The following is a 27,518-nucleotide window of genomic DNA, read 5'->3' on the forward strand; positions in this document are numbered from 1 at the left end:
CAGTGGGATCAGCTGCACCCTAAGCAAGTTTGCTGATGACACCAAGCTGTGTGGCATAGTTGACACATAGTTGACACAAGAAGGATGTGATGCCAACCAGAAGGACCTAGACAGGCTGAACAGTGGGCCCAGGTGAACCTCATGAGGTTCAGCAAAGCCAAGCACAAAGTCTACATCTTGGCTGTGGCAACCTCCACTATCAATACAAGCTGTAGGACAAAAGGATTGAACAGAGCCCTGCTTAAAAGAACCTGGTGGACTGCAGCTGGACATGAGCTAGCAATGTGCCTTTGCAGGGCAGGAATTTTCTTCTAACTGTAACTAAGCCATATCCTGGGCTGCATCAGAAGGGTGAGGGAGGGGATCCTGCTCCTCTGCTCTACGCCTGTGAGTCCTCACCTGGACTATTCCATCCAGATGTGGACTCCTCAGTACAGGAGAGACATAGACCTGTTGGAAAGCATCCAGAAGAAGGCCACAAAAATGATTCCAGGGGTGGAACACCTCCCTATGAGGATAGGCAGAGAGAGCTGGAACTGTTCAGCCTGGAAAGGAGAATGCTCCAGGGAGAAATTATGTGAAAGCAGAGAGGGAAAATATGGCAGAAGGTTTAGGGCATTGGATAATGCCCACATTTCACAGAATCATGGAATCACAGAATCACAGAATAGTTAAAGTTGGAAAGGATCTCTGGAAGTTACCTGGTCTTGTACCCTGCTCAAACAGTGATATCTAAAGCAGATTGTCCTAGATCATTTCCCAGCATCTTTTGAAGATCTTTTTGAAGATTTTCACTATCTCTCTGGGCATCCTTTTCCAGCATTCCATTTGGAATAAACCAATTGAACAATGCCATCCCACACTTGAAACACAACTGCCATGGTACCACAGACATGGCTTTTGCAGGCCTACAATACCTGGGCATATTAGGAACATCCTTCTCCAGTCACAGCTGCAGACTACACTGATATCCTCTGCAGCTCTATTTAAAAGATGAAAGAGCTCTGCTTCCACCTCTCCCACATTCCTTTCCCACTGTGAGTTGGTACAGGCTGTTAATGTTTCTCTGGGGCAGACCTTCCGGAAAGTAGCTCTGTGGAAAGTGATCTAGGTGTCCTGGTGGATGAGTTGGCCATGAACCAGCACTTGTGGTCTGTATGAATCCTTCTCTGTTTTCTGGCTCAAAGCTTGCTTCTGGAGGTATTTCTTGTGATAAGACTCTAGGAGATGAGAGGTGGGTGTTGCCATGTGACAATCAACATCACTGTCTGGACAATTTTACATTTGAAAGCATTTTTTTGGCAGGACTGTTTACTGGCGGAAGACTGTCCTGTGACCAAATAACTCCTGTTTGCTATGGGAGATTGGGGGATGATATCATTGTATCCTGTGAAGACAAGATATAAGTTGGCGCATCCATACTCTCTCTTATCTGCTGGCAAGGCCAGGGAAATGGGAACAAAAGGAGTCCCTGCTGAGATCCAAAAGCCAGAAGCTGTCATTCCAAAAAGAGAAATAAGTTTGTACTGTCATTGGAAATCATTGCAATCATCACTATCATAGTTAATGGAACAACAATGCCTGACAACCCACCACTACTGAAGATCAGTGACTGAACTACGAACCATGCTAGACCCATGTGGTGACTATCTCCCTCTTGCTTCCTATAGAGACTCCTTGCTTCTATTTCCTATCTTTTCTATCGCCCTTCTTCCCTTCCCCATCACCCCAATCCATAATAGTGTCCATCCTCCCCTTCCCCATCTCCCTGATTAAGATTTGTAATAAACTGGTTGGACCAACATTTGAACAGTTCTTTCTTAATCTCATGCCAGGCATATATATATCAAAGAACCTCCTCTCTCTCCTAATAATTGGAGTGAGACATGGCCAAAAAACTCTGGGCTGCATTAGGAAGATCATTGCCAGCAGTTCAAGAGAGGTAACCCTCCTTCTCCACTCAGCCCTGACAAGGCCTCATTTGGAATACTGTCCAGTATCTGGACCCCCTAATACAAGAGAGACAAGGATCTCCTGGAATGAGTCCAGTGAAGGGCTACATGATTAAGGGGCAGGAGCATCCCTCTTATGAGGAAAGACTGAAAGAGTTGGGCCTGTTCAGCTTGGAAAAGAGAAAGACTGGGGGGACTTGATTAATGTAAGTATATTATTACTATCATTATTATATTATTAATATAAATATATTATTACACTCAGTCAGGAGTATAAGTACCTGAAGGAAGCGTATAAAGAGGATGGCCGAACTCTTCTTAGTGGTGGCAGACAACAGGACAAGAGGCAACAGGAACAAACAGAGACTCAGGAAGTTACAGGCCTTTTCTGGCCTGCCTCTATGTCCTGGTCTCGTGTCAGCAATCTTCACCCATGCTACGGCACCAGGAACATAGGAGGCAGTCCTGGTGCAATAAACATCCAGTAAGCCCCAGCTTTCCTGACAGTCTTTCCAATTCAGCCTGCAGGAGAGCTGTCACAGCTGCTGACTGTGGTAGCAACACCATCTGCGGGTGCTTTGAGGACACAGAGCCAGAAAGAGAGCTGGAGGGCAGCAAAGGGCGTTGGTGAAAGAGCTGAGAAAGGCAAAGAAAGACAGACTGACTTTAGGGTCCGTGTTCCCTCCCTGCTCTGTGTTTCAGCTTTGCCTCCCTCAGCGAGAGATGTCGTGCTGCAGACCCTGTGTCCCATCCCCCTGCGGTGCCTCTGGCCCAACCCCACTGGCAAGCAGCTGCAGTGAGCCATGTGTCGCCCACTGTGCTGACTCCACTGTGGCCATCCAGGCCTCCCCTGTGGTGGTGACCCTGCCGGGCCCCATCCTCACCTCCTTCCCTCAGAACACAGCCGTGGGATCCTCTCTGTCAGCTGCTGTTGGCAGCTCCCTCAGCACCGCGGGCGTTCCCATCTCTTCTGGGGGCTCCAGTGGTCTGGAAGGCTCAGGGCTGAGTCTGCCTCGCCCACGCAGCAGTTTTAACTGCTGAAGCTGATGGATCATCCCATTTGGGGAACACATCCCAGATAAGGATGGATCATTGCCTCTACCTTTCTGAAGACTACAAAAAAAAATTTCTTCCTCTCTGTTCTGGGATGATTTGTGTCTTCTCCTTGAGAACTTCTCATGGCATAGTGGGAGACTTGTTTGCTTTGTATTCCTTCTGCCTCCATTACCCACTCAGGAAGCAAAGAAAAGCAGTACCCAATACCCACAGCTTATCTCTTATCTTTGGAAATTGAGGAGGGAGAACCTTCCTTATCCCATGGCAGTGAGTGACATTGTGTTATAGGGTCTTTTACTAAGCAACACTACATCTGAGGAAATAACACTGTGCTAAGTATACAGAGCATGATACACATTATCATCCACACCAAAGAAGAAACAGTTCCTTCAGCCAGCCAACATGGAGAGATGGAAAGTATGAAGGAGGATGGAGACAATATTCATTCAAGGCAGGGTGAAATTAGATCAGACAGACAGGTCTTGAAACCTTTAAACACAGAGGACAGACCACCCCCAGTAGTACTCAGCACAGGTATCCTCAATCGTGGGCATGGGAAGGTCATCAGAGAGAGCCCCACGTTAGTTGCGGTGTCCAACACATCAGCCCCTTCTCAGGTGGAAGTGTTCCTATTTGGTGGGCACATGCCTCTTGCCTCACAAAAGCAGCCAATAGGTAAACCAGTCAGCGGGGGAAATGGAAGGAGTCGAGTGCAGTTTGGGCCAGGACTTACATGAAAACTCCATGTAGTGGGCGAGACCTACAAAGGGTGACGTTTCCCACCCAGAAGCCTCATTTAGACGTGCCTACAACACAGTGGGTTGGAGTAGAGCATCTCCAAAGGCCCTTTCCAATCCAACATGAGTAACTCAAGCTCTGCACCAGCCACGAAAAGGCAAGGCTTTGGATGGCAGCAGGGCCGGAAGGCATAAAATGCTCTGTTTCGTGAATGGCACACAGAACCTTTGAAATGACCTTGATGAGGAAAGCAGTTCTGTGGCAGAAATGAGTCCAGAAGCTCTGCACGCCACCGCTAGGTGAGGTGTGCGTGACTACACTTCAGGGTTTTCCCCAACTCTTCCGCATCACAATGACTGATAGGTGCTCTGGGAGGCTGATCCCATGTGCCTTTGTACTTTGAAATGCATGGAATGGCATGTTGCATCCCTGGCCCACAACAAAGAGCCTTCAGGGTTTGGCCCCCTGCCCTCTTCCCTTCTCAAAAGCAGGCCATTCAGGCCTCTGGACACTGGGATCAGTGTGCTGAGCAAAACAGGTCAACCTGAGAGTGGGTCAGTTTCAGGGAAGGACACCGGTATCCCATTGATCTCACTTCTGTACCAAGATTTGACGGCCACCCTGAGGGTCACCCTCAGGGAAGGAGGCAGGCAACCCTTCAATCACACTCTCCACTTCTGCCTGACTCTTAACTCTACTGCTCCTTGCATACACTCTGTATACATAAAATTGAGCGTGATGAATGTAGAAAATATCCTCATGGCTCTACCTCCTGCCTGCCGGAGGAGACTGAGTCTTCCCATGTGGCTTTTGGACACCGGGGGGCAGATGAATTATGATGATGTCAGACAGTGTGATTCTGAAGAACAACATTTCAGATGAAAGACGAATGATCTCGGTTACCTGGGAGGTCTCTGCAAGCAGCCACCACCAGATGCTTCAGTGTTTCATGAGCCAGGAATGTTTCTGCCCCTGTGGGGCCTCTGCAACACAGCATAAAAGCCCGTGCTGCTGCAGGCTCTGCATCGTGCTCTCTTCCCTCACTTTCCTTGAGGAACGAGGTAAGCACAACCTCACTCCAGCTCTCTGGGTGGGACCAGGTGCTGCACGCTGTCGAGTCCCCTTGGTACTTGGTCTGTGTAGTCCGCTGGGTAATTGGGTGGAGGGCTGGGAAGAGATGGGATCTCAGTGACACGGTGAGATCGATGGTTCTTGGCTTCAAGGATGTATGTCCACAAGAATTAGGACCGGCAGCAGGTGGTCTCTAACAGAACAGGCAGGTGTACCCCACTCCATCTTCACTGCTGTGATTTTCTTTTTTGAGGTAAGTCTTTCCAGAGACTCTCCTGGGCCTTCTTCAAGAAGTGGTAAGCGTTCTTCTGCAGGGCAATTCAGATGACGTGATGAGGATGATGGGAACTGTAAAGACACAGTGTATTCTTCCAACAAGATTGGTCTGACATCTTTTCTGGCCTGCCTCTATGTCCTGGTCTCGTGTCAGCAATCTTCACCCATGCTACGGCACCAGGAACATAGGAGGCAGTCCTGGTGCAATAAACATCCAGTAAGCCCCAGCTTTCCTGACAGTCTTTCCAATTCAGCCTGCAGGAGAGCTGTCACAGCTGCTGACTGTGGTAGCAACACCATCTGCGGGTGCTTTGAGGACACAGAGCCAGAAAGAGAAGCTGGAGGGCAGCAAAGGGCGTTGGTGAAAGAGCTGAGAAAGGCAAAGAAAGACAGACTGACTTTAGGGTCCGTGTTCCCTCCCTGCTCTGTGTTTCAGCTTTGCCTCCCTCAGCGAGAGATGTCGTGCTGCAGACCCTGTGTCCCATCCCCCTGCGGTGCCTCTGGCCCAACCCCACTGGCAAGCAGCTGCAGTGAGCCATGTGTCGCCCGCTGCGCTGACTCCACTGTGGTTATCGAGGCCTCCCCTGTGGTGGTGACCCTGCCGGGCCCCATCCTCACCTCCTTCCCTCAGAGCACAGCCGTGGGATCCTCTCTGTCAGCTGCTGTTGGCAGCTCCCTCAGCACCGCGGGCGTTCCCATCTCTTCTGGGGGCTCCCTTGGTCTGGGGGGCTCAGGGCTGTGTCTGCCTCGCCCACGCTGCAGTTTTAACTGCTGAAGACAATGGATCATCCCATTTGGACAACACATCCTGGATACGGATGGATCGTTCTCTCAACCTCCCTGAAAACCGAAAGCATGATTCTTCCCCTCTGTACTGAGCCACTTTGTTTTTTCCTTCTCATTAAAGACTTTGTGCAGCATAGCTTGGGACTTGTGATTTCTTTTCCTCCTGGCGCCATCGGTCACCTGCTCTGATAGGACAAGCAGTGCCCACCATCCTCAGCTTCCCTCTTATCACGGGAAACAGAGGAGGGAGAACCTGCCCTCTCCCATGGCAGCGAGTCCACCCCCAGGCAAGAGAAAGATAACTTGTCCTGCTGTGGTGTCTCCCAGTCTCAGCCACTCTCTGCTTCTGTGATGTATTGTAACAGGAGAGGCAGGAAGAGCAGGGAGTGGTTTGTGTGGGGGACTGAAGGCTCAGGGGGCATCCCGTCCATGTGTTTAATACCTGCAGAGGGAGGGTGGACGGGAGGAAGAAGCACGAGAGAGACAGCTTCTTCTCAGTGGTGCCCCTGTGGGAGGACAAAAAGCAGTGATCATCAGTGGGAATCCACAGAACACCACACACAGTATTCCTCATGTTCTGTGAAGATGGTCAAGGATGGGAATGTGCTTTCCAGGGATGTTGAGGAGTCTGTCTCATTGGAACAAGCAGCATCCCAGCAGACATGGCTCTGAACAGCCTCCTCTTCTCGACCATGCCGTGAGCAGGCCTTGGACTGCGGGCTCTGCACCTCAGCTGCTGTGGGATACAGTGACCTACGGCTGCTTTCCCCCACAAGGGAGCAGCCATCGAGCGGAAGGCAACGAGGAGGGGTCAGGGCCTGTGCTCACTAAGCTAGTCAGGTGTGGAGGGACCACGTCAGGGGAAGGCCACTGCGTGGCTAAAAGCACAGAGAAGGGAGGACGGCAAGGAGGAGGTCTGGAATGCATAAAGAAGTTCAGTTTCAGACTTAGGTGAACGCCAGCTGTGGGCAATGGTTTGGGAGCCCAAAAGTACAGGTCCCACTGAGATTTGAACTCAGATCGCTGGATTCAGAGTCCAGAGTGCTCACCTTTACACCATGGGACCAGTTGTACACCTGCTCTGTGCCCTCTCAGCAACAGAGTGCACAGACAGACAGGAGCCTTCAGCAGAGCTCTGAGCTGGCAGGAAGACACAGCACACCTTTGCACGGGTCCCACGGCATGCAATGGCTGCCTCTGACGGCACTCAACAGAACTCTCTCCTGAGCTTCACTCTTAACCCTGGAAGACAATCACCAAAGCCTTCCAATCTCATGCCTCACGAGATTCTGTCCTCTGCCTTGGCTACTGACACGCCTGCACGCACATCCCTGACCTCATGCCACTGCTACGTAATATACCGGCAGACAGCACAAAGAAAGAAAGAAAGGTCTCACGCCAAAGGAGCGTAAGCCTGTATCCAGGTGATCACAGTTCTCTGATGTCTGGTATGATCAGGATTCACTTCTGAAGCTTTTTGGGTAAGCTCACCGCTCCGTGCCTCATGGGTGGGAGCTCTCGTTTGTGCTGTGGGAGGCCTGTTACTGCTCCCCTGAATGCTGCTGCCGGTGCTGCTCTCCATCCAGCTCAGACCTGTGCTGCCTGCGCATGCCCATGCTCGTGTGGGAGTTTGTGTGCACCCGCTGTGGTGTCAGCCCAGCTAGCACAAGCCTCTTTCCCCCTGAACAACCGGCCTTCCCAGGCACAGCTGAGGGCTGTGCTGCAAGTGCTGCTCCACAGCATTCTGGGAGTGCTGCCGGGCAAGGAAGGGACAAACGCAAGCGGGACGCAGCAGATGGAAGGGGGCAGCCCCAGCCACAATCAAGGAATGATTGCTGCTGCCCTCCTGCTCTCAGGGAGCAGCTAGGGCAGGCAGAGGCAGGGAGCCAGGGAAAACCCTGACCCGATCCTGCAGCGATGCCTGCCCTACCCAGCTCTGTTGGGGGTGGGGGCTCCCAGGGCAGCCCCAGTTTACCTGCCATGGGTGGGGACCAGCCTCAGCTGCTGGCAGCAGGCCCAGGAAGGTGTGGGGCAGGCTGAGCTGGTAGAGCCTGTTGGGAGGGCAAGACAAGAGCTTGCTCTGCTGAGGCCTGCATGTTTTGGCACCCGCTTGCAGCTTCCCTGGGCCATCCACGCACCCTGGCTCCATATATGAGCCAGGCACATGAGACAAATGAAAACCAAGACACGCTTAGTAGGATGTGCCGGGATTATGGCCTGAACATGCCTGCCTTATTCAAGGTCTCTAGCCTGGGGGTGAGCTTTTGTGCATCTCCTTTTGCTGCTCTGCTACCTTCAGTGGCACAAGTGCAGGGGACAAACCACGTGCCAGCGTGGGTCTACCGCGCATTCTCTTTCTCCTCCCTCTCTCCACACGCTCCGTCCAGGTACCCCTTTTCCTTTTCACACTTCACCCAATACAGCCAGGTACTACGTTCTCCACAGGAACTTCACTGCTCAGGCTGGTTGACATGGGTCTGAAAGAAGGCACTGAGGAGCCCCCTCCTCCTTTCCAGCACACTGGTAAGTACCTTGGGCAGTATAAAGTAGCCACCAGATGCCACCAACTCCACCCCATGTCATTTTGCACTTCCTCTTCTTCCTCAGAGGAGGAGAACACAGCAGATACACAATCCTCATTATCGCTGACTCGAGGCAGACATACGATAGACCATCTCTCTGTGCGCAAGGGCTGGGAACAGGTCAGCCAGCAAAGCCCCATGGCCTCGGGGAAGATCCACGAGGACCCACTGCTGTTAGATGTCCTCCTCTAAGCGTTAACAGTGAGGACCATCTGTTCACAAGTTGGTGCTTTCTGCAGCCCACAGTGAAACTTCGCTAAGAAAAGGCTCAAGGGTTGAGACAAGAACGAGGAGATCCATCACTGATGACTGTTATGAGGAGAAGAGACTCAGATTAATGAAATCTGTTGCCTATTATGAAAAGCAGAGTAACGCATCCAGAAATGAAAGGAAACAAAACACACCATCCCTCTTCTCCCACCCATCCTCTTCTTCATCATTCCACAATGCGCTGCAGAGGAATGGGGAATGTGGAGGTTAGGTCTGCCTATAATGCAGTCCTCAGTCGGTGATTGTTCAAGAACTGCTCCAGGATGTGTCCATACAACAGGGTGCGCTCGTTTTGGAAATGAGTGCAGCAGAATGTGTGCCCCATGGGTGGCAGCACCTGTCAGGTCAAATGCTCACCTCTCCAAAATGCTTCTCTCTCCAAGGGCTGCAGTTCTGGCCCAGCGTCTGCTTCTGTGAGGGCTCTGCACGGCCTGCAGCCTCCTTCACTCCAGATCCATCTGCTCCACCGTCACCTCCTGCCTGGGCTGCAGTGTGCTCAACAAAGACTTAACGGGCTGCTTGAGGGCCAGAAGAATTTCACAAAAAAAGCACAGGGCAAGTATCCAAAGAAGTTTAGGAATCTGCACGCTTGCATTATCAAGCTGCAGTTTCAACAGGGCCACACACTGAGCAGTGTGCCCTCACTTTGGGTGAACCATGCTTGTAACTTTTTCTTGCACTGGCAATCGACCTCCTGAGATGCCTTGCACTCAGGCTCCTTCCATGAAGCCGCAGTTCTCAGAGGCAGTACCAGTTGTCACCCACCTCTGCAGCATGGGCGGCACACAGGCCTCTTCCCCACTGGCGCTGGAGCTCAGTCATTCCACAGCACTCAATACATCTCTAGCCATTTCCCCTTCACTCTCCAGACTCTTCAGGACAGGCACAGCTTCCCACCACCCATTCATAACGCAAACCCCACGCTCGCTGGCCTGCTGGGCCCAAAGCCGGACGGAAGGAAGCATTCTGGTTCCCCATGACCAGGCTGTGCAACAACCATGCAGGCCAAGTTTTGTCTTTTAATTTCCCCTGGGCTCTGGAGTGAACGGAAGGGATTCGGGGATAGATTACACGTGTACCTTGAGTCCCACGGCAAGGTGCTGACATGCGCAGAGCCCTTACTCGCTGAGAGTTCCTTTGGTTGCTCCCGTGAAGGACTGTCATGAACCTCCAAGATGCATCACTAGAGTTCTACCTCTGGGCTGTAAACACTTCCTCTGTCTGGTCTGATGTACCTGGAGTAACTGCAGTGTGCTGGCAGCTGTTCAGGATGCAAGCAGGGCAAGATGGCATCCTCCTGCCAGCTCTGTCCTCTTTTTTAGGCACTGGAAGGCTGCTCTTTCATCCCCACAGATAGAACGTTTTGCCTTGCAGCTAAGAAAACCCTTGTCCCTCAGACTGCCTGTCATCATGTCACACTATCCTCACAGGGCCGGGGCACCAGACCTCAGATCATCCCAGGGAACGCACACTGAACACACTCCACATGATCATCGCCTTTCCTTGCTTCTCCAGCTTGGCTTTCTTCCCCATTTCTCACACTGGCCCACATTTTCTTCTCCGCAGTCATCCAGTAGTGTTGCCAGGAAGAGGGGACACACACACAGGCTTGGACCAGGGAGTGCCAAGCAGTTGTTCCCAGGTGATCCAGCTGAGAAATCTCCCGTAGGTGAGCTTTCATCATACACTGTGTTGGAGTGGATCATATCCAGAAGTCCTTTCCAAGTCAAGACAAGTGACGTAGGATCTGCACTAGTCACACAAAGGCAGTGCTTTCGAAGGAAGCAGCCCCAGACATTCCACTTGCTTCGGGAATGGTTCAGAACCCTTCAGTAATGTCTCTGATGAGGAAAGTGGCACTTGGGAGGAATGACTCTTAGAGGTCTGCTATTCCTGGCGTGCCTGAGGCCAGGACACCATTTCCACCGCTTTCCACAGCCGCGTGACTCATGTGTGCGTGCGGTTCAGGGTTTTTCCCAACTCCTCCCCATCGTGATGACGGGCAGGTGCTCAGGGAGGCTGATGCTATGCCACTTTGAACTTTGAAATGCATGGAGTGGACCTCAAAAGGAGGCCATGCAGGACTGTGGTCAGTGAGATTAATGTGTTGCTGAGCAAAGCAGGCTAATTTGAGTACGGGTCAATTTCAGGGAAGGACGCCGGCATTACTTTGATCTCACTCCCACAGCCAGATTTGGTGATTTCCAACAGCTCTTCCACTGCCCAAACTGATATCTGTTCCTGGTTGGAATAAGTAGGACAACATGGTCAAGTCATCAAGGAAGATGGCGGTGGACATCCCTCTCAAGAGCCCCGTAGAAGAGAAGAACATGACTCTCACCTCTCCTCGTCCTCACACTGAATATGACCTCATGGCCCACCGTCGTTAGGAAGAGATAAAAGAGCTTTGACTGTATAAACAATCCTCTGCCTGCAAGAGGCAAGAAACCTTTGGGACACCACGGAACATGGCTACAGACGTCCTAGCCACAACCCACTTGAGAGAGAACTTACCCTTCTTTTCTTTTGTTACCTTCACACCCTCTTTGCACAAGCCGGTCTGACGCCTCGCCACTCTCAGAGTAAAACGCTTCTTTCTGACATCAAACCTACATCTCCCCTCTTTTCGTTTAAAGTTGTTCCCCCTTCTCTTTTCACTATCAGACTCAGCGTCATCAGCATACTTTCTCAGGGTACACTCAATTCTACGGTCTACACTGCTGATCAAGTTGTCGGAGAGCATGAACATTAGCATGATGAGTGTCGGAAATGTACTGGTAGTCCTCAGTGCTGCTTACAGGGGGATTTCCTCTAGCTCCAAACAGTTTTTCCATGCCATTGAGCTTGAAAACATCCATAGGCACGTGGGTCTTATCTCTCATTTGGAACTGTACAATCTTGATGGTCTGCCTGAACATATCGCACCACCTCCTGCATGTCTCTGATTGCCCACAAGGAGAAATGTCTCCTAGCGTCCCGCTCCCAGTTCTGCTCTCCCTTATGATGAATCTGCCTTCATTGCCATTACTTTGGTGCATAGCAAACTAACAGACAACGCAGTTTCTGTAAGCACATGTTGAGTTTAAGCAGTGTCTTTGTGGTCTTCGCTGCCTCTGCCGCATCCCTGTTGATCTGGGCCTCTTTTCCCATCTGCAATCATGCCATCCTGATGTTTTGATGGCACTTACACCAGCATCGACAGCACATCTCTGATGACGCGCACGGAGAAATGTCCCAGAAATTTAGCCTGAGAGCATGCACTTGAGAGCTAAGCACTGGTGTCCTTCATGGCTGACGTTCACTGTGACTGGTGGCCATGCACACCAGGAACGCAGTAATGCTGCCAATGACATCTCTATGAGGGAAATCCAACTGAAATCCCCGAAAACCTAAATGGAGAATTCCAAATCAATTAATTGGCCTTAGGACACAGCAATACAGACAAACTGTTTTGATGGTAGGCAGTATGAATCTGCAGCAAAACACTCGAGATGAAAGAAGCAAGATATTAACTACTAGCAAGGTCTTTGCAACCACCAACCGCTAGCTGTTTTGATGCTTCATGACCATGGAATGTTTTTGTCCTCACGTGCGTCATGAACACAGCATAAAAGCTCCTGCTGCAGCAGGCTCAGCATCGTCTTTGTGACCTTCATTCTCCTCCAGAAACGAGGTAAGCCTCCCTTCGCTCAGACTCTCCCAGGAGGCCTGATTGCTGTCATGCTGGCATTCTCGGTTTGGTTCTGATATACATTTTCTGGACTGGCATTAGCTTTTCTTGTTTCCATTTTCTCCAAAGTTGTTTTTGCAGGGAACTTCATTAAAAAAAAAAAACTGCTATGCTTTCAGGATGTGGGCTGCCTCAGTATGGCATAGCAATCCAGGTGTTTGTGCACTGCAAGCTCTTTTCCTGTGGAAGAGTGGTGGATGTGTAGAGGTGGGAAGAAGTGGGATCTTTCAAGGAAAGTCAGATTAATGGGGGTCAGCTGCAAGGAGGTATGCCCTCCAGAGTTACTGCCTGCAGCAGATGGCGCTGACCAAAGAGCCAAGTGCATCCTGTGCTATCTTCATTGCCTTGATTTTCATTGTTTGAGACGGGGAATAATCCGTCCTTCTTCTCTTGTGTATCCTTTCCAAAAACTGGGTGAGACATCATGTGCGGAATAACTTGGACAACGCAATGAGGATGGTAGGAGGAATGAAGGACAGCGTGCATTTTTAAGTGGAGATTGCTGTGACACCTCTTCATCACAGCCTTCTTGTAGTGTTATAATCTCAGCAACATTTTCTATGCTACTGCACCAGGAAACGCAGGAGGTCGTCCTGGTGCAACAAGCATCCAGTACATCAAAGATTTGCTGCCAGTCTTTCCAATTGAGCCCAGAGGTGAGATGGCACAGCTGTTTTTTACGTTAGCAAAATCAGCTGCACTCTCTTCCTGAGCATGGAACTGAAAACAGAGCCAGAGTGGAGTAAGGGATGTGGGTGAGAGAGCAGGAGAAAGAATGACCTTGGATTCTGTATTTCCCTCCCTGCTCTGTGTTTCAGCTTTGCCTCCCTCAGCGAGAAATGTCGTGCTGCAGACCCTGTGTCCCATCCCCCTGCGGTGCCTCTGGCCCAACCCCACTGGCAAGCAGCTGCAGTGAGCCATGTGTCGCCCGCTGCGCTGACTCCACTGTGTTCATCGAGGCCTCCCCTGTGGTGGTGACCCTGCCGGGCCCCATCCTCACCTCCTTCCCTCAGAGCACAGCCGTGGGATCCTCTCTGTCAGCTGCTGTTGGCAGCTCCCTCAGCACCGCAGGCGTTCCCATCTCTTCTGGGGGCTCCCTTGGTCTGGGGGGCTCAGGGTTGTGTCTGCCTCGCCCGCCCTGCAGTTTTAACTGCTGAAGCCGATGGATCATCCCATTTGGACAACACATCCTGGATACGGATGGATCGTGCTCTCAACCTCCCTGTAGACTGAAAGCATGATTCTTCCCCTCTGTACAGAGCCACTTTAGCTTTTCCTTCTCATTAAAGACTTTGTGCAGCATAGCTTGGGACTGGTGATTTGTTTCCCTCTTCCCTCTCATTTGCATGGAGAAGAAAAGACTCAAGGGGAATCTTATCCGTGTGTCCATTCCTTCCCTTAGCTTCCCTTCAGGTGCTGCCAGGCCGCTGTCAGGTCTCCCCGGAGCCTTCTCCTCTCTGGGCTGCACAGCCCCTGCCCTCTCAGCCTGTCCACGTAGGGAGGTGTTCCATCCCCTGAATCATTTCTGTGGCCCTCCTCTGGATGTGCTCCAGCAGCTCCATGTCTCTCTCGTGCAAAGGGCTCCCCATCTGGACACAGCACTCCATGTGAGGTCTCACAGCACAGAGCACAGGGGCAGGACTTCCTCCCTTGCCCTGCTGGCCACACTGCTTGGACCAGGATATGGTTGGCTTCCTGGTCTGCAAGGGTACATTGCTGGCTCATGTCCTGCTGCTGCCTCCCACCAGTATGCCCAAGTCCTTTTCGTCAGGGCTGTGCTCCGTCCTTTCATCCCTCAGCCCGTATTAGTAGCGGGGCTTTCCTCGACCCAGGAGCAAGTCCTTGCGCTTGGCTTTGTTGGGGTTCTCCTGGGCCTCAGGACACAAGCCCGGTCTTCTCTCACAACCGCAGAAATGCTTCTGGTTTGCCTCCCAGTCCCCTCCTTCCCAACCACTCTGACTTAATGCTGCTCTTTGCAGCAAACGGGGGTGCCTCACATCCTTCTTTGCATGAACATTGCTACATCCACTGCCAGAAATATTCAGGATGTCACCAGAATGCTGAAGGCTCAGCACAGTATGCCAGTGGCTCTGTTCACACAGGGATGCCGAGACTTGCAATCCTGATAAGGGTTGTGCAGAAGAGTATGTCAAACCCAGTTACGCTGTGTTGCAGGGTCTGTTGCCAAGCACAAATACTTCTGAGGAAATAGCGCTGTGCTCTGCAGATAGAGCATGATACACTTATCAGCATCCCTTCCAAAGAAGATGAAACCGTTCCTTTGGCCAGGAAGCATGGAGAGATGGAACGTATGGAGGAGGCTGGCGAGAACGTTCTATTCACCCGAGGCAGGGTGAGTACAGATCAGTCAGACAGGTCTCTGGCCTTTGACCAGAGAGGACAGACCTTCCCCAGCAGTTCTCAGCATCACCCTCACGTGGGCTGTCCTGGGAAAGAGACCAAGCAGCACTGTCTTGCGGCTCTGAGGAGGGGAGGGAATGTTTTGATGCCCCAGGGCAGCTGGAACTCATCTGCTGGGCAAGGAAGATGGCCACCTGGAGAGCAGGAGGAGCTGCACAGGTGCAGCAGGGCACAATTTTGGATGCCGGCAGAAGAAAAGCTGGTATGCGTTGGCCGGGAATCGAACCCGGGTCAACTGCTTGGAAGGCAGCTATGCTCACCACTATACCACCAACGCAGCTGCCTGCAACCTTCCTCAAGCTCCTGCAGCTCCCCGTCTCCACATCCTCCTCCTTCCGGCCCTCTGCACGGGCACTTCCTCAGTCTGCTGTGACTTCTCTCTCACTCTGCCTCTCCAACAGATGTCATACACATTTCACCCTGCTGGCAAGATACATCACCAATGGAGCACACCGCGACTATGGCATGGAGCAAACAAGGAAGTGCTTTCCCTTCTCTGTGAACAAGGAGGGCAATCTGTTCACAGGAGGCCTCTATCACCTCCACTCCTCTACGGACCTTTCTCACAGAATCACAGAGCCACAGAATCAGGGGCGTTGGGAGGCATCTCTGGAGATCTCCACGTCTAAAGCTACTTCCCTAGAGCAGGTTGCACAGGAAAGCATCCAGATGGGCTTTAAAAAATCTCCAGAGAAGCAGACTCCACAGCCTCTCCTGGCAGCGTGTTCCAGTGCTCTGTCATTTCCAAAGTAATGAAGGCCTTTCTCATGTTCAAATGCAAATTCCTGTCTTTCGCTGCCCCCAGCCATTTTTGTAGACCTCTGCTGGACTCTCCCTGGTAGTTCCCTGTCTCTCTTGAACTGGGATGCCCAGAAACTGGATGCCAGATGTGGCCTCGCCAGAGCAGAGTAGATGGGAAGGATAACCTCCCTCGACCTGCTGATCACACCCCTTTAATGCACCCTCCAGATTCCTCTCCACACAACTCTTTAGCCTGCTCAAGTCTTCCTAAAAGCCAGCACAGCATTCTGGTGTGTCAGCCACCCCTCCCCGCTTTGTATCTTCAGCAAACTTGATGAGGTTGCAATCTATCCCTTCCTCCAGACCGCTGATGAATATCTCAATCAGGAACCAGATCAAGAACCACTCGGTGGGTAACATGGCTAGCTACCAGCCTCCAACTAGCCTCTGTGTCCCCGATCCCAGCCCTCCGAGCTCTCCCGTGTGCCAATTCTCAATCCACCCCTCTCCACCTCTCTCTGCTTCTCTCTTGCCTACACCTTGAAAATGGCATCAGGATTTCTCACCTGACAAGGCATTCTGGAGGGGGTGGCATGGACATGTACTCACAGTGAGCGAGGAGGGGTTCCAGGCTCCCCCGTCAGGGCCCTGTGCAGCTAGCTGCAAGGACTCTGGGCCTGCATGGGGCTGCATCCCATGGCTGCAGTGTGGTCACTGCATGTAGAGGAAAGAGAACTGCATCCCACACAGTTGGCAGGATTCAAATCTGCATGGAGAATCCCAACACATTTCTAGTCCAACACCTTTGCCACCCGGCCACAACTACCTGCTCCGGCCATCTCTACCTGGATCATTCCATGCCCTAGGCAACGGCAAACAGCTCCAAAAGATTCTCGACGAGAAGCACCACTCTGCTCTCTATCCTGTACACCTCCCGTGACCCACCCTGTGGGAAGACTCTCACCACAGGAAATGTCCTTTCCCAGTTCAAGGGGAACAGGGCAGTGCTGAGGACGTGCACAGACTCAGCACACAACAACACGACGGCTGCAGAAACCATGTGGCTGACACTCTGTAACATTCTGCAGATGTTGCACAGCCCTCTGCATCCCAGATAAGGGCCTGCCAAAATGAGCCTCAATTGTCACTAGGTCCAAGGCCTCACACCAAACACCAGAGCTTCTTCAGGCTGGATGAGAGAAGGCAAGGGGTCTGGAGGACTTCCGCTGTGTACTCTACAGAAGGTAGTGGCTGCTACTGGCCATCCTGTTTTGGTGAATTCACCGCAGGGCTTTATCAGAAATGCCTTTTCTAACTCACTTCTCCCCATCGTCCGTATGATGACACCTCCAAGACAACCCATTCTATCTCTCATTCTGAGCTCTGTTGCTCCGTCTGGGTGTGAAAACACACACCTGCTTCTAGGCTTGATCCCCACAAGCCCAAGGGTCGGAGCGAGTCCAAGGCGATGCCAGCTGCTCCACGTATTACTTGCATGCGTGTGCCCAGAAAGCTCTTCCTGACGGTCTTACTGGAAGGAGGAGGGGACAGCTGTGCCAGCACATCTTTCCCTTCCAGTCCTGGATGTAGGGAGGAGGAAGGATTCATTCCCAATTCTGCTGTCTCCTTCCCCGTCCATCTGCAGCGCTTACTCCACAACCCTAGGAGCTGCTCAGCACCACGGCTGCCATCTATTCTTGCAGGTGTGGGAAGGTCATCAGAGAGAGCCCCACGTTAGTTGCGGTGTCCAACACATCAGCCCCTTCTCAGGTGGAAGTGTTCCTATTTGGTGGGCACATGCCTCTTGCCTCACAAAAGCAGCCAATAGGTAAACCAGTCAGCGGGGGAAATGGAAGGAGTCGAGTGCAGTTTGGGCCAGGACTTACATGAAAACTCCATGTAGTGGGCGAGACCTACAAAGGGTGACGTTTCCCACCCAGAAGCCTCATTTAGACGTGCCTACAACACAGTGGGTTGGAGTAGAGCATCTCCAAAGGCCCTTTCCAATCCAACATGAGTAACTCAAGCTCTGCACCAGCCACGAAAAGGCAAGGCTTTGGATGGCAGCAGGGCCGGAAGGCATAAAATGCTCTGTTTCGTGAATGGCACACAGAACCTTTGAAATGACCTTGATGAGGAAAGCAGTTCTGTGGCAGAAATGAGTCCAGAAGCTCTGCACGCCACCGCTAGGTGAGGTGTGCGTGACTACACTTCAGGGTTTTCCCCAACTCTTCCGCATCACAATGACTGATAGGTGCTCTGGGAGGCTGATCCCATGTGCCTTTGTACTTTGAAATGCATGGAATGGCATGTTGCATCCCTGGCCCACAACAAAGAGCCTTCAGGGTTTGGCCCCCTGCCCTCTTCCCTTCTCAAAAGCAGGCCATTCAGGCCTCTGGACACTGGGATCAGTGTGCTGAGCAAAACAGGTCAACCTGAGAGTGGGTCAATTTCAGGGAAGGACACCGGTATCCCATTGATCTCACTTCTGTACCAAGATTTGACGGCCACCCTGAGGGTCACCCTCAGGGAAGGAGGCAGGCAACCCTTCAATCACACTCTCCACTTCTGCCTGACTCTTAACTCTACTACTCCTTGCATACACTCTGTATACATAAAATTGAGCGTGATGAATGTAGAAAATATCCTCATGGCTCTACCTCCTGCCTGCCGGAGGAGACTGAGTCTTCCCATGTGGCTTTTGGACACCGGGGGGCAGATGAATTATGATGATGTCAGACAGTGTGATTCTGAAGAACAACATTTCAGATGAAAGACGAATGATCTCGGTTACCTGGGAGGTCTCTGCAAGCAGCCACCACCAGATGCTTCAGTGTTTCATGAGCCAGGAATGTTTCTGCCCCTGTGGGGCCTCTGCAACACAGCATAAAAGCCCGTGCTGCTGCAGGCTCTGCATCGTGCTCTCTTCCCTCACTTTCCTTGAGGAACGAGGTAAGCACAACCTCACTCCAGCTCTCTGGGTGGGACCAGGTGCTGTCATGCTGTCGAGTCCCCTTGGTACTTGGTCTGTGTAGTCCGCTGGGTAATTGGGTAGAGGGCTGGGAAGAGATGGGATCTCAGTGACACAGGTGAGATCGATGGTTCTTGGCTTCAAGGATGTATGTCCACAAGAATTAGGACCGGCAGCAGGTGGTCTCTAACAGAACAGGCAGGTGTACCCCACTCCATCTTCACTGCTGTGATTTTCTTTTTTGAGGTAAGTCTTTCCAGAGACTCTCCTGGGCCTTCTTCAAGAAGTGGAATTGCCTTCTGCAGGGCAATTCAGATGACGTGATGAGGATGATGGGAACTGTAAAGACACAGTGTATTCTTCCAACAAGATTGGTCTGACATCTTTTCTGGCCTGCCTCTATGTCCTGGTCTCGTGTCAGCAATCTTCACCCATGCTACGGCACCAGGAACATAGGAGGCAGTCCTGGTGCAATAAACATCCAGTAAGCCCCAGCTTTCCTGACAGTCTTTCCAATTCAGCCTGCAGGAGAGCTGTCACAGCTGCTGACTGTGGTAGCAACACCATCTGCGGGTGCTTTGTGGACACAGAGCCAGAAAGAGAGCTGGAGGGCAGCAAAGGGCGTTGGTGAAAGAGCTGCGGCAAAGAAAGACAGACTGACTTTAGGGTCCGTGTTCCCTCCCTGCTCTGTGTTTCAGCTTTGCCTCCCTCAGCAAGAGATGTCGTGCTGCAGACCCTGTGTCCCATCCCCCTGCGGTGCCTCTGGCCCAACCCCACTGGCAAGCAGCTGCAGTGAGCCATGTGTCGCCCGCTGCGCTGACTCCACTGTGGCCATCCAGGCCTCCGCTGTGGTGGTGACCCTGCCGGGCCCCATCCTCACCTCCTTCCCTCAGAACACAGCCGTGGGATCCTCTCTGTCAGCTGCTGTTGGCAGCTCCCTCAGCACCGCGGGCGTTCCCATCTCCTCTGGGGGCTCCCTTGGTCTGGGGGGCTCAGGGCTGTGTCTGCCTCGCCCACGCTGCAGTTTTAACTGCTGAAGACAGTGGATCATTCCCATTTGGACAACACATCCTGGATACGGATGGATCGTTCTCTCAACCTCCCTGAAAACCGAAAGCATGATTCTTTCCCCTCTGTACTGAGCCACTTTGTTTTTTCCTTCTCATTAAAGACTTTGTGCAGCATAGCTTGGGACTTGTTGTAATTTCTTTTCCTCCTGGCGCCATCGGTCACCTGCTCTGATGGGACAAGCAGTGCCCACCATCCTCAGCTTCCCTCTTATCACGGGAAACAGAGGAGGGAGAACCTGCCCTCTCCCACGGCAGCGAGTCCACCCCCAAACAAGAGAAAGATAACATGTCCTCCTGTGGTGTCTCCCAGTCTCAGCCACTCTCTGCTTCTGTGATGTATTGTAACAGGAGAGGCAGGAAGAGCAGGGAGTGGTTTGTGTGGGGGACTGAAGGCTCAGGGGGCATCCCGTCCATGCGTTTAATACCTGCAGAGGGAGGGTGGACGGGAGGAAGAAGCACGAGAGAGGCAGCTTCTTCTCAGTGGTGCCCCTGTGGGAGGACAAAAAGCAGTGATCATCAGTGGGAATCCACAGAACACCACACACAGTATTCCTCGTGTTCTGTGAAGATGGTCAAAGATGGGAATGTGCTTTCCAGGGATGTTGAGGAGTCTGTCTCATTGGAATAAGCAGCATCCCAGCAGACATGGCTCTGAACAGCCTCCTCTTCTCGACCATGCCGTGAGCAGGCCTTGGACTGCGGGCTCTGCACCTCAGCTGCTGTGGGATACAGTGACCTACGGCTGCTTTCCCCCACAAGGGAGCAGCCATCGAGCGGAAGGCAACGAGGAGGGGTCAGGGCCTGTGCTCACTAAGCTAGTCAGGTGTGGAGGGACCACGTCAGGGGAAGGCCACTGCGTGGCTAAAAGCGCAGAGAAGGGAGGACGGCAAGAAGGAGGTCTGGAATGCATAAAGAAGATCAGTTTCAGACTTAGGTGAACGCCAGCTGTGGGCAATGGTTTGGGAGCCCAAAAGTACAGGTCCCACTGAGATTTGAACTCAGACAGGAGCCTTCAGCAGAGCACTGAGCTGGCAGGAAGACACAGCACACCTTTGCATGGGTCCCACGGCATGCAATGGCTGCCTCTGACGGCACTCAACAGAACTCTCTCCTGAGCTTCACTCTTAACCCTGGAAGACTAATCACCAAAGCCTTCCAATCTCATGCCTCACTGAGATTCTGTCCTCTGCCTTGGCTACTGACACGCCTGCACGCACATCCCTGACCTCATGCCACTGCTACGTAATATACCGGCAGACAGCACAAAGAAAGAAAGAAAGGTCTCACGCCAAAGGAGCGTAAGCCTGTATCCAGGTGATCACAGTTCTCTGATGTCTGGTATGATCAGGATTCACTTCTGAAGCTTTTTGGGTAAGCTCACCTCTCCAGTGCCTCATGGGTGGGAGCTCTCGTTTGTGCTGTGGGAGGCCTGTTACTGCTCCCCTGAATGCTGCCTGCCGGTGCTGCTCTCCATCCAGCTCAGACCTGTGCTGCCTGCGCATGCCCATGCTCGTGTGGGAGTTTGTGTGCACCCGCTGTGGTGTCAGCCCAGCTAGCACAAGCCTCTTTCCCCCTGAACAACCGGCCTTCCCAGGCACAGCTGAGGGCTGTGCTGCAAGTGCTGCTCCACAGCATTCTGGGAGTGCTGCCGGGCAAGGAAGGGACAAACGCAAGCGGGACGCAGCAGATGGAAGGGGGCAGCCCCAGCCACAATCAAGGAATGATTGCTGCTGCCCTCCTGCTCTCAGGGAGCAGCTAGGGCAGGCAGAGGCAGGGAGCCAGGGAAAACCCTGACCCGATCCTGCAGCGATGCCTGCCCTACCCAGCTCTGTTGGGGGTGGGGGCTCCCAGGGCAGCCCCAGTTTACCTGCCATGGGTGGGGACCAGCCTCAGCTGCTGGCAGCAGGCCCAGGAAGGTGTGGGGCAGGCTGAGCTGGTAGAGCCTGTTGGGAGGGCAAGACAAGAGCTTGCTCTGCTGAGGACCTGCATGTTTTGGCACCCGCTTGCAGCTTCCCTGGGCCATCCACGCACCCTGGCTCCATATATGAGCCAGGCACATGAGACAAATGAAAACCAAGACACGCTTAGTAGGATGTGCAGGGATTATGGCCTGAACATGCCTGCCTTATTCAAGGTCTCTAGCCTGGGGGTGAGCTTTTGTGCATCTCCTTTTGCTGCTCTGCTACCTTCAGTGGCACAAGTGCAGGGGACAAACCACGTGCCAGCGTGGGTCTACCGCGCATTCTCTTTCTCCTCCCTCTCTCCACACGCTCCGTCCAGGTACCCCTTTTCCTTTTCACACTTCACCCAATACAGCCAGGTACTACGTTCTCCACAGGAACTTCACTGCTCAGGCTGGTTGACATGGGTCTGAAAGAAGGCACTGAGGAGCCCCCTCCTCCTTTCCAGCACACTGGTAAGTACCTTGGGCAGTATAAAGTAGCCACCAGATGCCACCAACTCCACCCCATGTCATTTTGCACTTCCTCTTCTTCCTCAGAGGAGGAGAACACAGCAGATACACAATCCTCATTATCGCTGACTCGAGGCAGACATACGATAGACCATCTCTCTGTGCGCAAGGGCTGGGAACAGGTCAGCCAGCAAAGCCCCATGGCCTCGGGGAAGATCCACGAGGACCCACTGCTGTTAGATGTCCTCCTCTAAGCGTTAACAGTGAGGACCATCTGTTCACAAGTTGGTGCTTTCTGCAGCCCACAGTGAAACTTCGCTAAGAAAAGGCTCAAGGGTTGAGACAAGAACGAGGAGATCCATCACTGATGACTGTTATGAGGAGAAGAGACTCAGATTAATGAAATCTGTTGCCTATTATGAAAAGCAGAGTAACGCATCCAGAAATGAAAGGAAACAAAACACACCATCCCTCTTCTCCCACCCATCCTCTTCTTCATCATTCCACAATGCGCTGCAGAGGAATGGGGAATGTGGAGGTTAGGTCTGCCTATAATGCAGTCCTCAGTCGGTGATTGTTCAAGAACTGCTCCAGGATGTGTCCATACAACAGGGTGCGCTCGTTTTGGAAATGAGTGCAGCAGAATGTGTGCCCCATGGGTGGCAGCACCTGTCAGGTCAAATGCTCACCTCTCCAAAATGCTTCTCTCTCCAAGGGCTGCAGTTCTGGCCCAGCGTCTGCTTCTGTGAGGGCTCTGCACGGCCTGCAGCCTCCTTCACTCCAGATCCATCTGCTCCACCGTCACCTCCTGCCTGGGCTGCAGTGTGCTCAACAAAGACTTAACGGGCTGCTTGAGGGCCAGAAGAATTTCACAAAAAAAGCACAGGGCAAGTATCCAAAGAAGTTTAGGAATCTGCACGCTTGCATTATCAAGCTGCAGTTTCACCAGGGCCACACACTGAGCAGTGTGCCCTCACTTTGGGTGAACCATGCTTGTAACTTTTTCTTGCACTGGCAATCGACCTCCTGAGATGCCTTGCACTCAGGCTCCTTCCATGAAGCCGCAGTTCTCAGAGGCAGTACCAGTTGTCACCCACCTCTGCAGCATGGGCGGCACACAGGCCTCTTCCCCACTGGCGCTGGAGCTCAGTCATTCCACAGCACTCAATACATCTCTAGCCATTTCCCCTTCACTCTCCAGACTCTTCAGGACAGGCACAGCTTCCCACCACCCATTCATAACGCAAACCCCACGCTCGCTGGCCTGCTGGGCCCAAAGCCGGACGGAAGGAAGCATTCTGGTTCCCCATGACCAGGCTGTGCAACAACCATGCAGGCCAAGTTTTGTCTTTTAATTTCCCCTGGGCTCTGGAGTGAACGGAAGGGATTCGGGGATAGATTACACGTGTACCTTGAGTCCCACGGCAAGGTGCTGACATGCGCAGAGCCCTTACTCGCTGAGAGTTCCTTTGGTTGCTCCCGTGAAGGACTGTCATGAACCTCCAAGATGCATCACTAGAGTTCTACCTCTGGGCTGTAAACACTTCCTCTGTCTGGTCTGATGTACCTGGAGTAACTGCAGTGTGCTGGCAGCTGTTCAGGATGCAAGCAGGGCAAGATGGCATCCTCCTGCCAGCTCTGTCCTCTTTTTTAGGCACTGGAAGGCTGCTCTTTCATCCCCACAGATAGAACGTTTTGCCTTGCAGCTAAGAAAACCCTTGTCCCTCAGACTGCCTGTCATCATGTCACACTATCCTCACAGGGCCGGGGCACCAGACCTCAGATCATCCCAGGGAACGCACACTGAACACACTCCACATGATCATCGCCTTTCCTTGCTTCTCCAGCTTGGCTTTCTTCCCCATTTCTCACACTGGCCCACATTTTCTTCTCCGCAGTCATCCAGTAGTGTTGCCAGGAAGAGGGGACACACACACAGGCTTGGACCAGGGAGTGCCAAGCAGTTGTTCCCAGGTGATCCAGCTGAGAAATCTCCCGTAGGTGAGCTTTCATCATACACTGTGTTGGAGTGGATCATATCCAGAAGTCCTTTCCAAGTCAAGACAAGTGACGTAGGATCTGCACTAGTCACACAAAGGCAGTGCTTTCGAAGGAAGCAGCCCCAGACATTCCACTTGCTTCGGGAATGGTTCAGAACCCTTCAGTAATGTCTCTGATGAGGAAAGTGGCACTTGGGAGGAATGACTCTTAGAGGTCTGCTATTCCTGGCGTGCCTGAGGCCAGGACACCATTTCCACCGCTTTCCACAGCCGCGTGACTCATGTGTGCGTGCGGTTCAGGGTTTTTCCCAACTCCTCCCCATCGTGATGACGGGCAGGTGCTCAGGGAGGCTGATGCTATGCCACTTTGAACTTTGAAATGCATGGAGTGGACCTCAAAAGGAGGCCATGCAGGACTGTGGTCAGTGAGATTAATGTGTTGCTGAGCAAAGCAGGCTAATTTGAGTACGGGTCAATTTCAGGGAAGGACGCCGGCATTACTTTGATCTCACTTCCACAGCCAGATTTGGTGATTTCCAACAGCTCTTCCACTGCCCAAACTGATATCTGTTCCTGGTTGGAATAAGTAGGACAACATGGTCAAGTCATCAAGGAAGATGGCGGTGGACATCCCTCTCAAGAGCCCCGTAGAAGAGAAGAACATGACTCTCACCTCTCCTCGTCCTCACACTGAATATGACCTCATGGCCCACCGTCGTTAGGAAGAGATAAAAGAGCTTTGACTGTATAAACAGTCCTCTGCCTGCAAGAGGCAAGAAACCTTTGGGACACCACGGAACATGGCTACAGACGTCCTAGCCACAACCCACTTGAGAGAGAACTTACCCTTCTTTTCTTTTGTTACCTTCACACCCTCTTTGCGCAAGCCGGTCTGACGCCTCGCCACTCTCAGAGTAAAACGCTTCTTTCTGACATCAAACCTACATCTCCCCTCTTTTCGTTTAAAGTTGTTCCCCCTTCTCTTTTCACTATCAGACTCAGCGTCATCAGCATACTTTCTCAGGGTACACTCAATTCTACGGTCTACACTGCTGATCAAGTTGTCGGAGAGCATGAACATTAGCATGATGAGTGTCGGAAATGTACTGGTAGTCCTCAGTGCTGCTTACAGGGGGATTTCCTCTAGCTCCAAACAGTTTTTCCATGCCATTGAGCTTGAAAACATCCATAGGCACGTGGGTCTTATCTCTCATTTGGAACTGTACAATCTTGATGGTCTGCCTGAACATATCGCACCACCTCCTGCATGTCTCTGATTGCCCACAAGGAGAAATGTCTCCTAGCGTCCCGCTCCCAGTTCTGCTCTCCCTTATGATGAATCTGCCTTCATTGCCATTACTTTGGTGCATAGCAAACTAACAGACAACGCAGTTTCTGTAAGCACATGTTGAGTTTAAGCAGTGTCTTTGTGGTCTTCGCTGCCTCTGCCGCATCCCTGTTGATCTGGGCCTCTTTTCCCATCTGCAATCATGCCATCCTGATGTTTTGATGGCACTTACACCAGCATCGACAGCACATCTCTGATGACGCGCACGGAGAAATGTCCCAGAAATTTAGCCTGAGAGCATGCACTTGAGAGCTAAGCACTGGTGTCCTTCATGGCTGACGTTCACTGTGACTGGTGGCCATGCTCACCAGGAACGCAGTAATGCTGCCAATGACATCTCTATGAGGGAAATCCAACTGAAATCCCCGAAAACCTAAATGGAGAATTCCAAATCAATTAATTGGCCTTAGGACACAGCAATACAGACAAACTGTTTTGATGGTAGGCAGTATGAATCTGCAGCAAAACACTCGAGATGAAAGAAGCAAGATATTAACTACTAGCAAGGTCTTTGCAACCACCAACCGCTAGCTGTTTTGATGCTTCATGACCATGGAATGTTTCTGTCCTCACGTGCGTCATGAACACAGCATAAAAGCTCCTGCTGCAGCAGGCTCAGCATCGTCTTTGCGTCCTTCATTCTCCTCCAGAAACGAGGTAAGCCTCCCTTCGCTCAGACTCTCCCAGGAGGCCTGATTGCTGTCATGCTGGCATTCTCGGTTGGGTTCTGATATACATTTTCTGGACTGGCATTAGCTTTTCTTGTTTCCATTTTCTCCAAAGTTGTTTTTGCAGGGAACTTCATTAAAAAAAAAAAACTGCTATGCTTTCAGGATGTGGGCTGCCTCAGTATGGCATAGCAATCCAGGTGTTTGTGCACTGCAAGCTCTTTTCCTGTGGAAGAGTGGTGGATGTGTAGAGGTGGGAAGAAGTGGGATCTTTCAAGGAAAGTCAGATTAATGGGGGTCAGCTGCAAGGAGGTATGCCCTCCAGAGTTACTGCCTGCAGCAGATGGCGCTGACCAAAGAGCCAAGTGCATCCTGTGCTATCTTCATTGCCTTGATTTTCATTGTTTGAGACGGGGAATAATCCGTCCTTCTTCTCTTGTGTATCCTTTCCAAAAACTGGGTGAGACATCATGTGCGGAATAACTTGGACAACGCAATGAGGATGGTAGGAGGAATGAAGGACAGCGTGCATTTTTAAGTGGAGATTGCTGTGACACCTCTTCATCACAGCCTTCTTGTAGTGTTATAATCTCAGCAACATTTTCTATGCTACTGCACCAGGAAACGCAGGAGGTCGTCCTGGTGCAACAAGCATCCAGTACATCAAAGATTTGCTGCCAGTCTTTCCAATTGAGCCCAGAGGTGAGATGGCACAGCTGTTTTTTACGTTAGCAAAATCAGCTGCACTCTCTTCCTGAGCATGGAACTGAAAACAGAGCCAGAGTGGAGTAAGGGATGTGGGTGAGAGAGCAGGAGAAAGAATGACCTTGGATTCTGTATTTCCCTCCCTGCTCTGTGTTTCAGCTTTGCCTCCCTCAGCGAGAAATGTCGTGCTGCAGACCCTGTGTCCCATCCCCCTGCGGTGCCTCTGGCCCAACCCCACTGGCTAAGCAGCTGCAGTGAGCCATGTGTCGCCCGCTGCGCTGACTCCACTGTGGTCATCCGAGGCCTCCCCTGTGGTGGTGACCCTGCCGGGCCCCATCCTCACCTCCTTCCCTCAGAGCACAGCCGTGGGATCCTCTCTGTCAGCTGCTGTTGGCAGCTCCCTCAGCACCGCAGGGCGTTCCCATCTCTTCTGGGGGCTCCCTTGGTCTGGGGGGCTCAGGGTTGTGTCTGCCTCGCCCGCCCTGCAGTTTTAACTGCTGAAGCCGATGGATCATCCCATTTGGACAACACATCCTGGATACGGATGGATCGTGCTCTCAACCTCCCTGTAGACTGAAAGCATGATTCTTCCCCTCTGTACAGAGCCACTTTAGCTTTTCCTTCTCATTAAAGACTTTGTGCAGCATAGCTTGGGACTGGTGATTTGTTTCCCTCTTCCCTCTCATTTGCATGGAGAAGAAAAGACTCAAGGGGAATCTT

At 52.0% G+C, this 27,518-nt stretch overlaps 2 protein-coding genes, 1 long non-coding RNA gene and 2 other non-coding genes across 17 annotated transcripts; 3 read left to right on the plus strand and 2 right to left on the minus strand.

Moving 5' to 3' along the window:
- The first annotated feature begins 4,566 nt into the window (after nucleotides 1-4,566).
- On the plus strand, nucleotides 4,567-13,765 carry LOC107054158. Of its 11 annotated transcripts, none has more exons than XM_040706642.1 (3): nucleotides 4,567-4,807; nucleotides 4,970-5,070; nucleotides 13,280-13,765. In XM_040706642.1, the coding sequence occupies exons 1-3, from the start codon at nucleotides 4,582-4,584 to the stop codon at nucleotides 13,616-13,618; spliced, it is 666 nt and encodes a 221-aa protein (XP_040562576.1). In that variant the 5' UTR covers nucleotides 4,567-4,581; the 3' UTR covers nucleotides 13,619-13,765. The 11 variants fall into 11 exon arrangements, 6 of the variants coding, with proteins under 6 accessions (XP_040562576.1, XP_040562579.1, XP_040562578.1 ...); XM_040706645.1 differs by lacking the exon at nucleotides 4,970-5,070 and adding an exon at nucleotides 5,071-5,113; XM_040706644.1 differs by lacking the exon at nucleotides 4,970-5,070 and adding an exon at nucleotides 5,076-5,113.
- TRNAQ-CUG lies at nucleotides 6,874-6,945 on the minus strand. Its single transcript has one exon. It is a non-coding gene; the product is annotated as a tRNA-Gln (tRNA).
- A 1,322-nt stretch (nucleotides 13,766-15,087) lies between the features above and the next one.
- TRNAG-UCC lies at nucleotides 15,088-15,159 on the minus strand. Its single transcript has one exon. It is a non-coding gene; the product is annotated as a tRNA-Gly (tRNA).
- A 3,175-nt stretch (nucleotides 15,160-18,334) lies between these two features.
- Nucleotides 18,335-19,780, plus strand: LOC121111599. 3 transcript variants are annotated; one of them, XM_040706650.1, is made up of 3 exons: nucleotides 18,335-18,575; nucleotides 18,740-18,840; nucleotides 19,293-19,780. In XM_040706650.1, exons 1-3 carry the CDS (start codon nucleotides 18,350-18,352, stop codon nucleotides 19,629-19,631), a joined length of 666 nt encoding a protein of 221 aa, XP_040562584.1. In that variant the 5' UTR covers nucleotides 18,335-18,349; the 3' UTR covers nucleotides 19,632-19,780. The 3 variants fall into 3 exon arrangements, 2 of the variants coding, with proteins under 2 accessions (XP_040562584.1, XP_040562585.1); XM_040706651.1 differs by lacking the exon at nucleotides 18,740-18,840 and adding an exon at nucleotides 18,846-18,883; XR_005862739.2 differs by lacking the exon at nucleotides 18,740-18,840 and having other exon boundaries at nucleotides 18,539-18,575.
- Nucleotides 19,781-25,999: 6,219 nt separating this feature from the next.
- Nucleotides 26,000-27,446, plus strand: LOC107054169. The gene is made up of 2 exons (XR_001468184.3): nucleotides 26,000-26,082; nucleotides 26,958-27,446. It is a non-coding gene; the product is annotated as a beta-keratin-related protein-like (long non-coding RNA).
- The last annotated feature ends 72 nt before the right edge of the window (nucleotides 27,447-27,518 follow it).

The sequence above is a fragment of the Gallus gallus genome, chromosome 10, assembly GCF_016699485.2.
Source record: "Gallus gallus isolate bGalGal1 chromosome 10, bGalGal1.mat.broiler.GRCg7b, whole genome shotgun sequence".
In the NCBI taxonomy this organism is placed as follows: domain Eukaryota; kingdom Metazoa; phylum Chordata; class Aves; order Galliformes; family Phasianidae; genus Gallus; species Gallus gallus.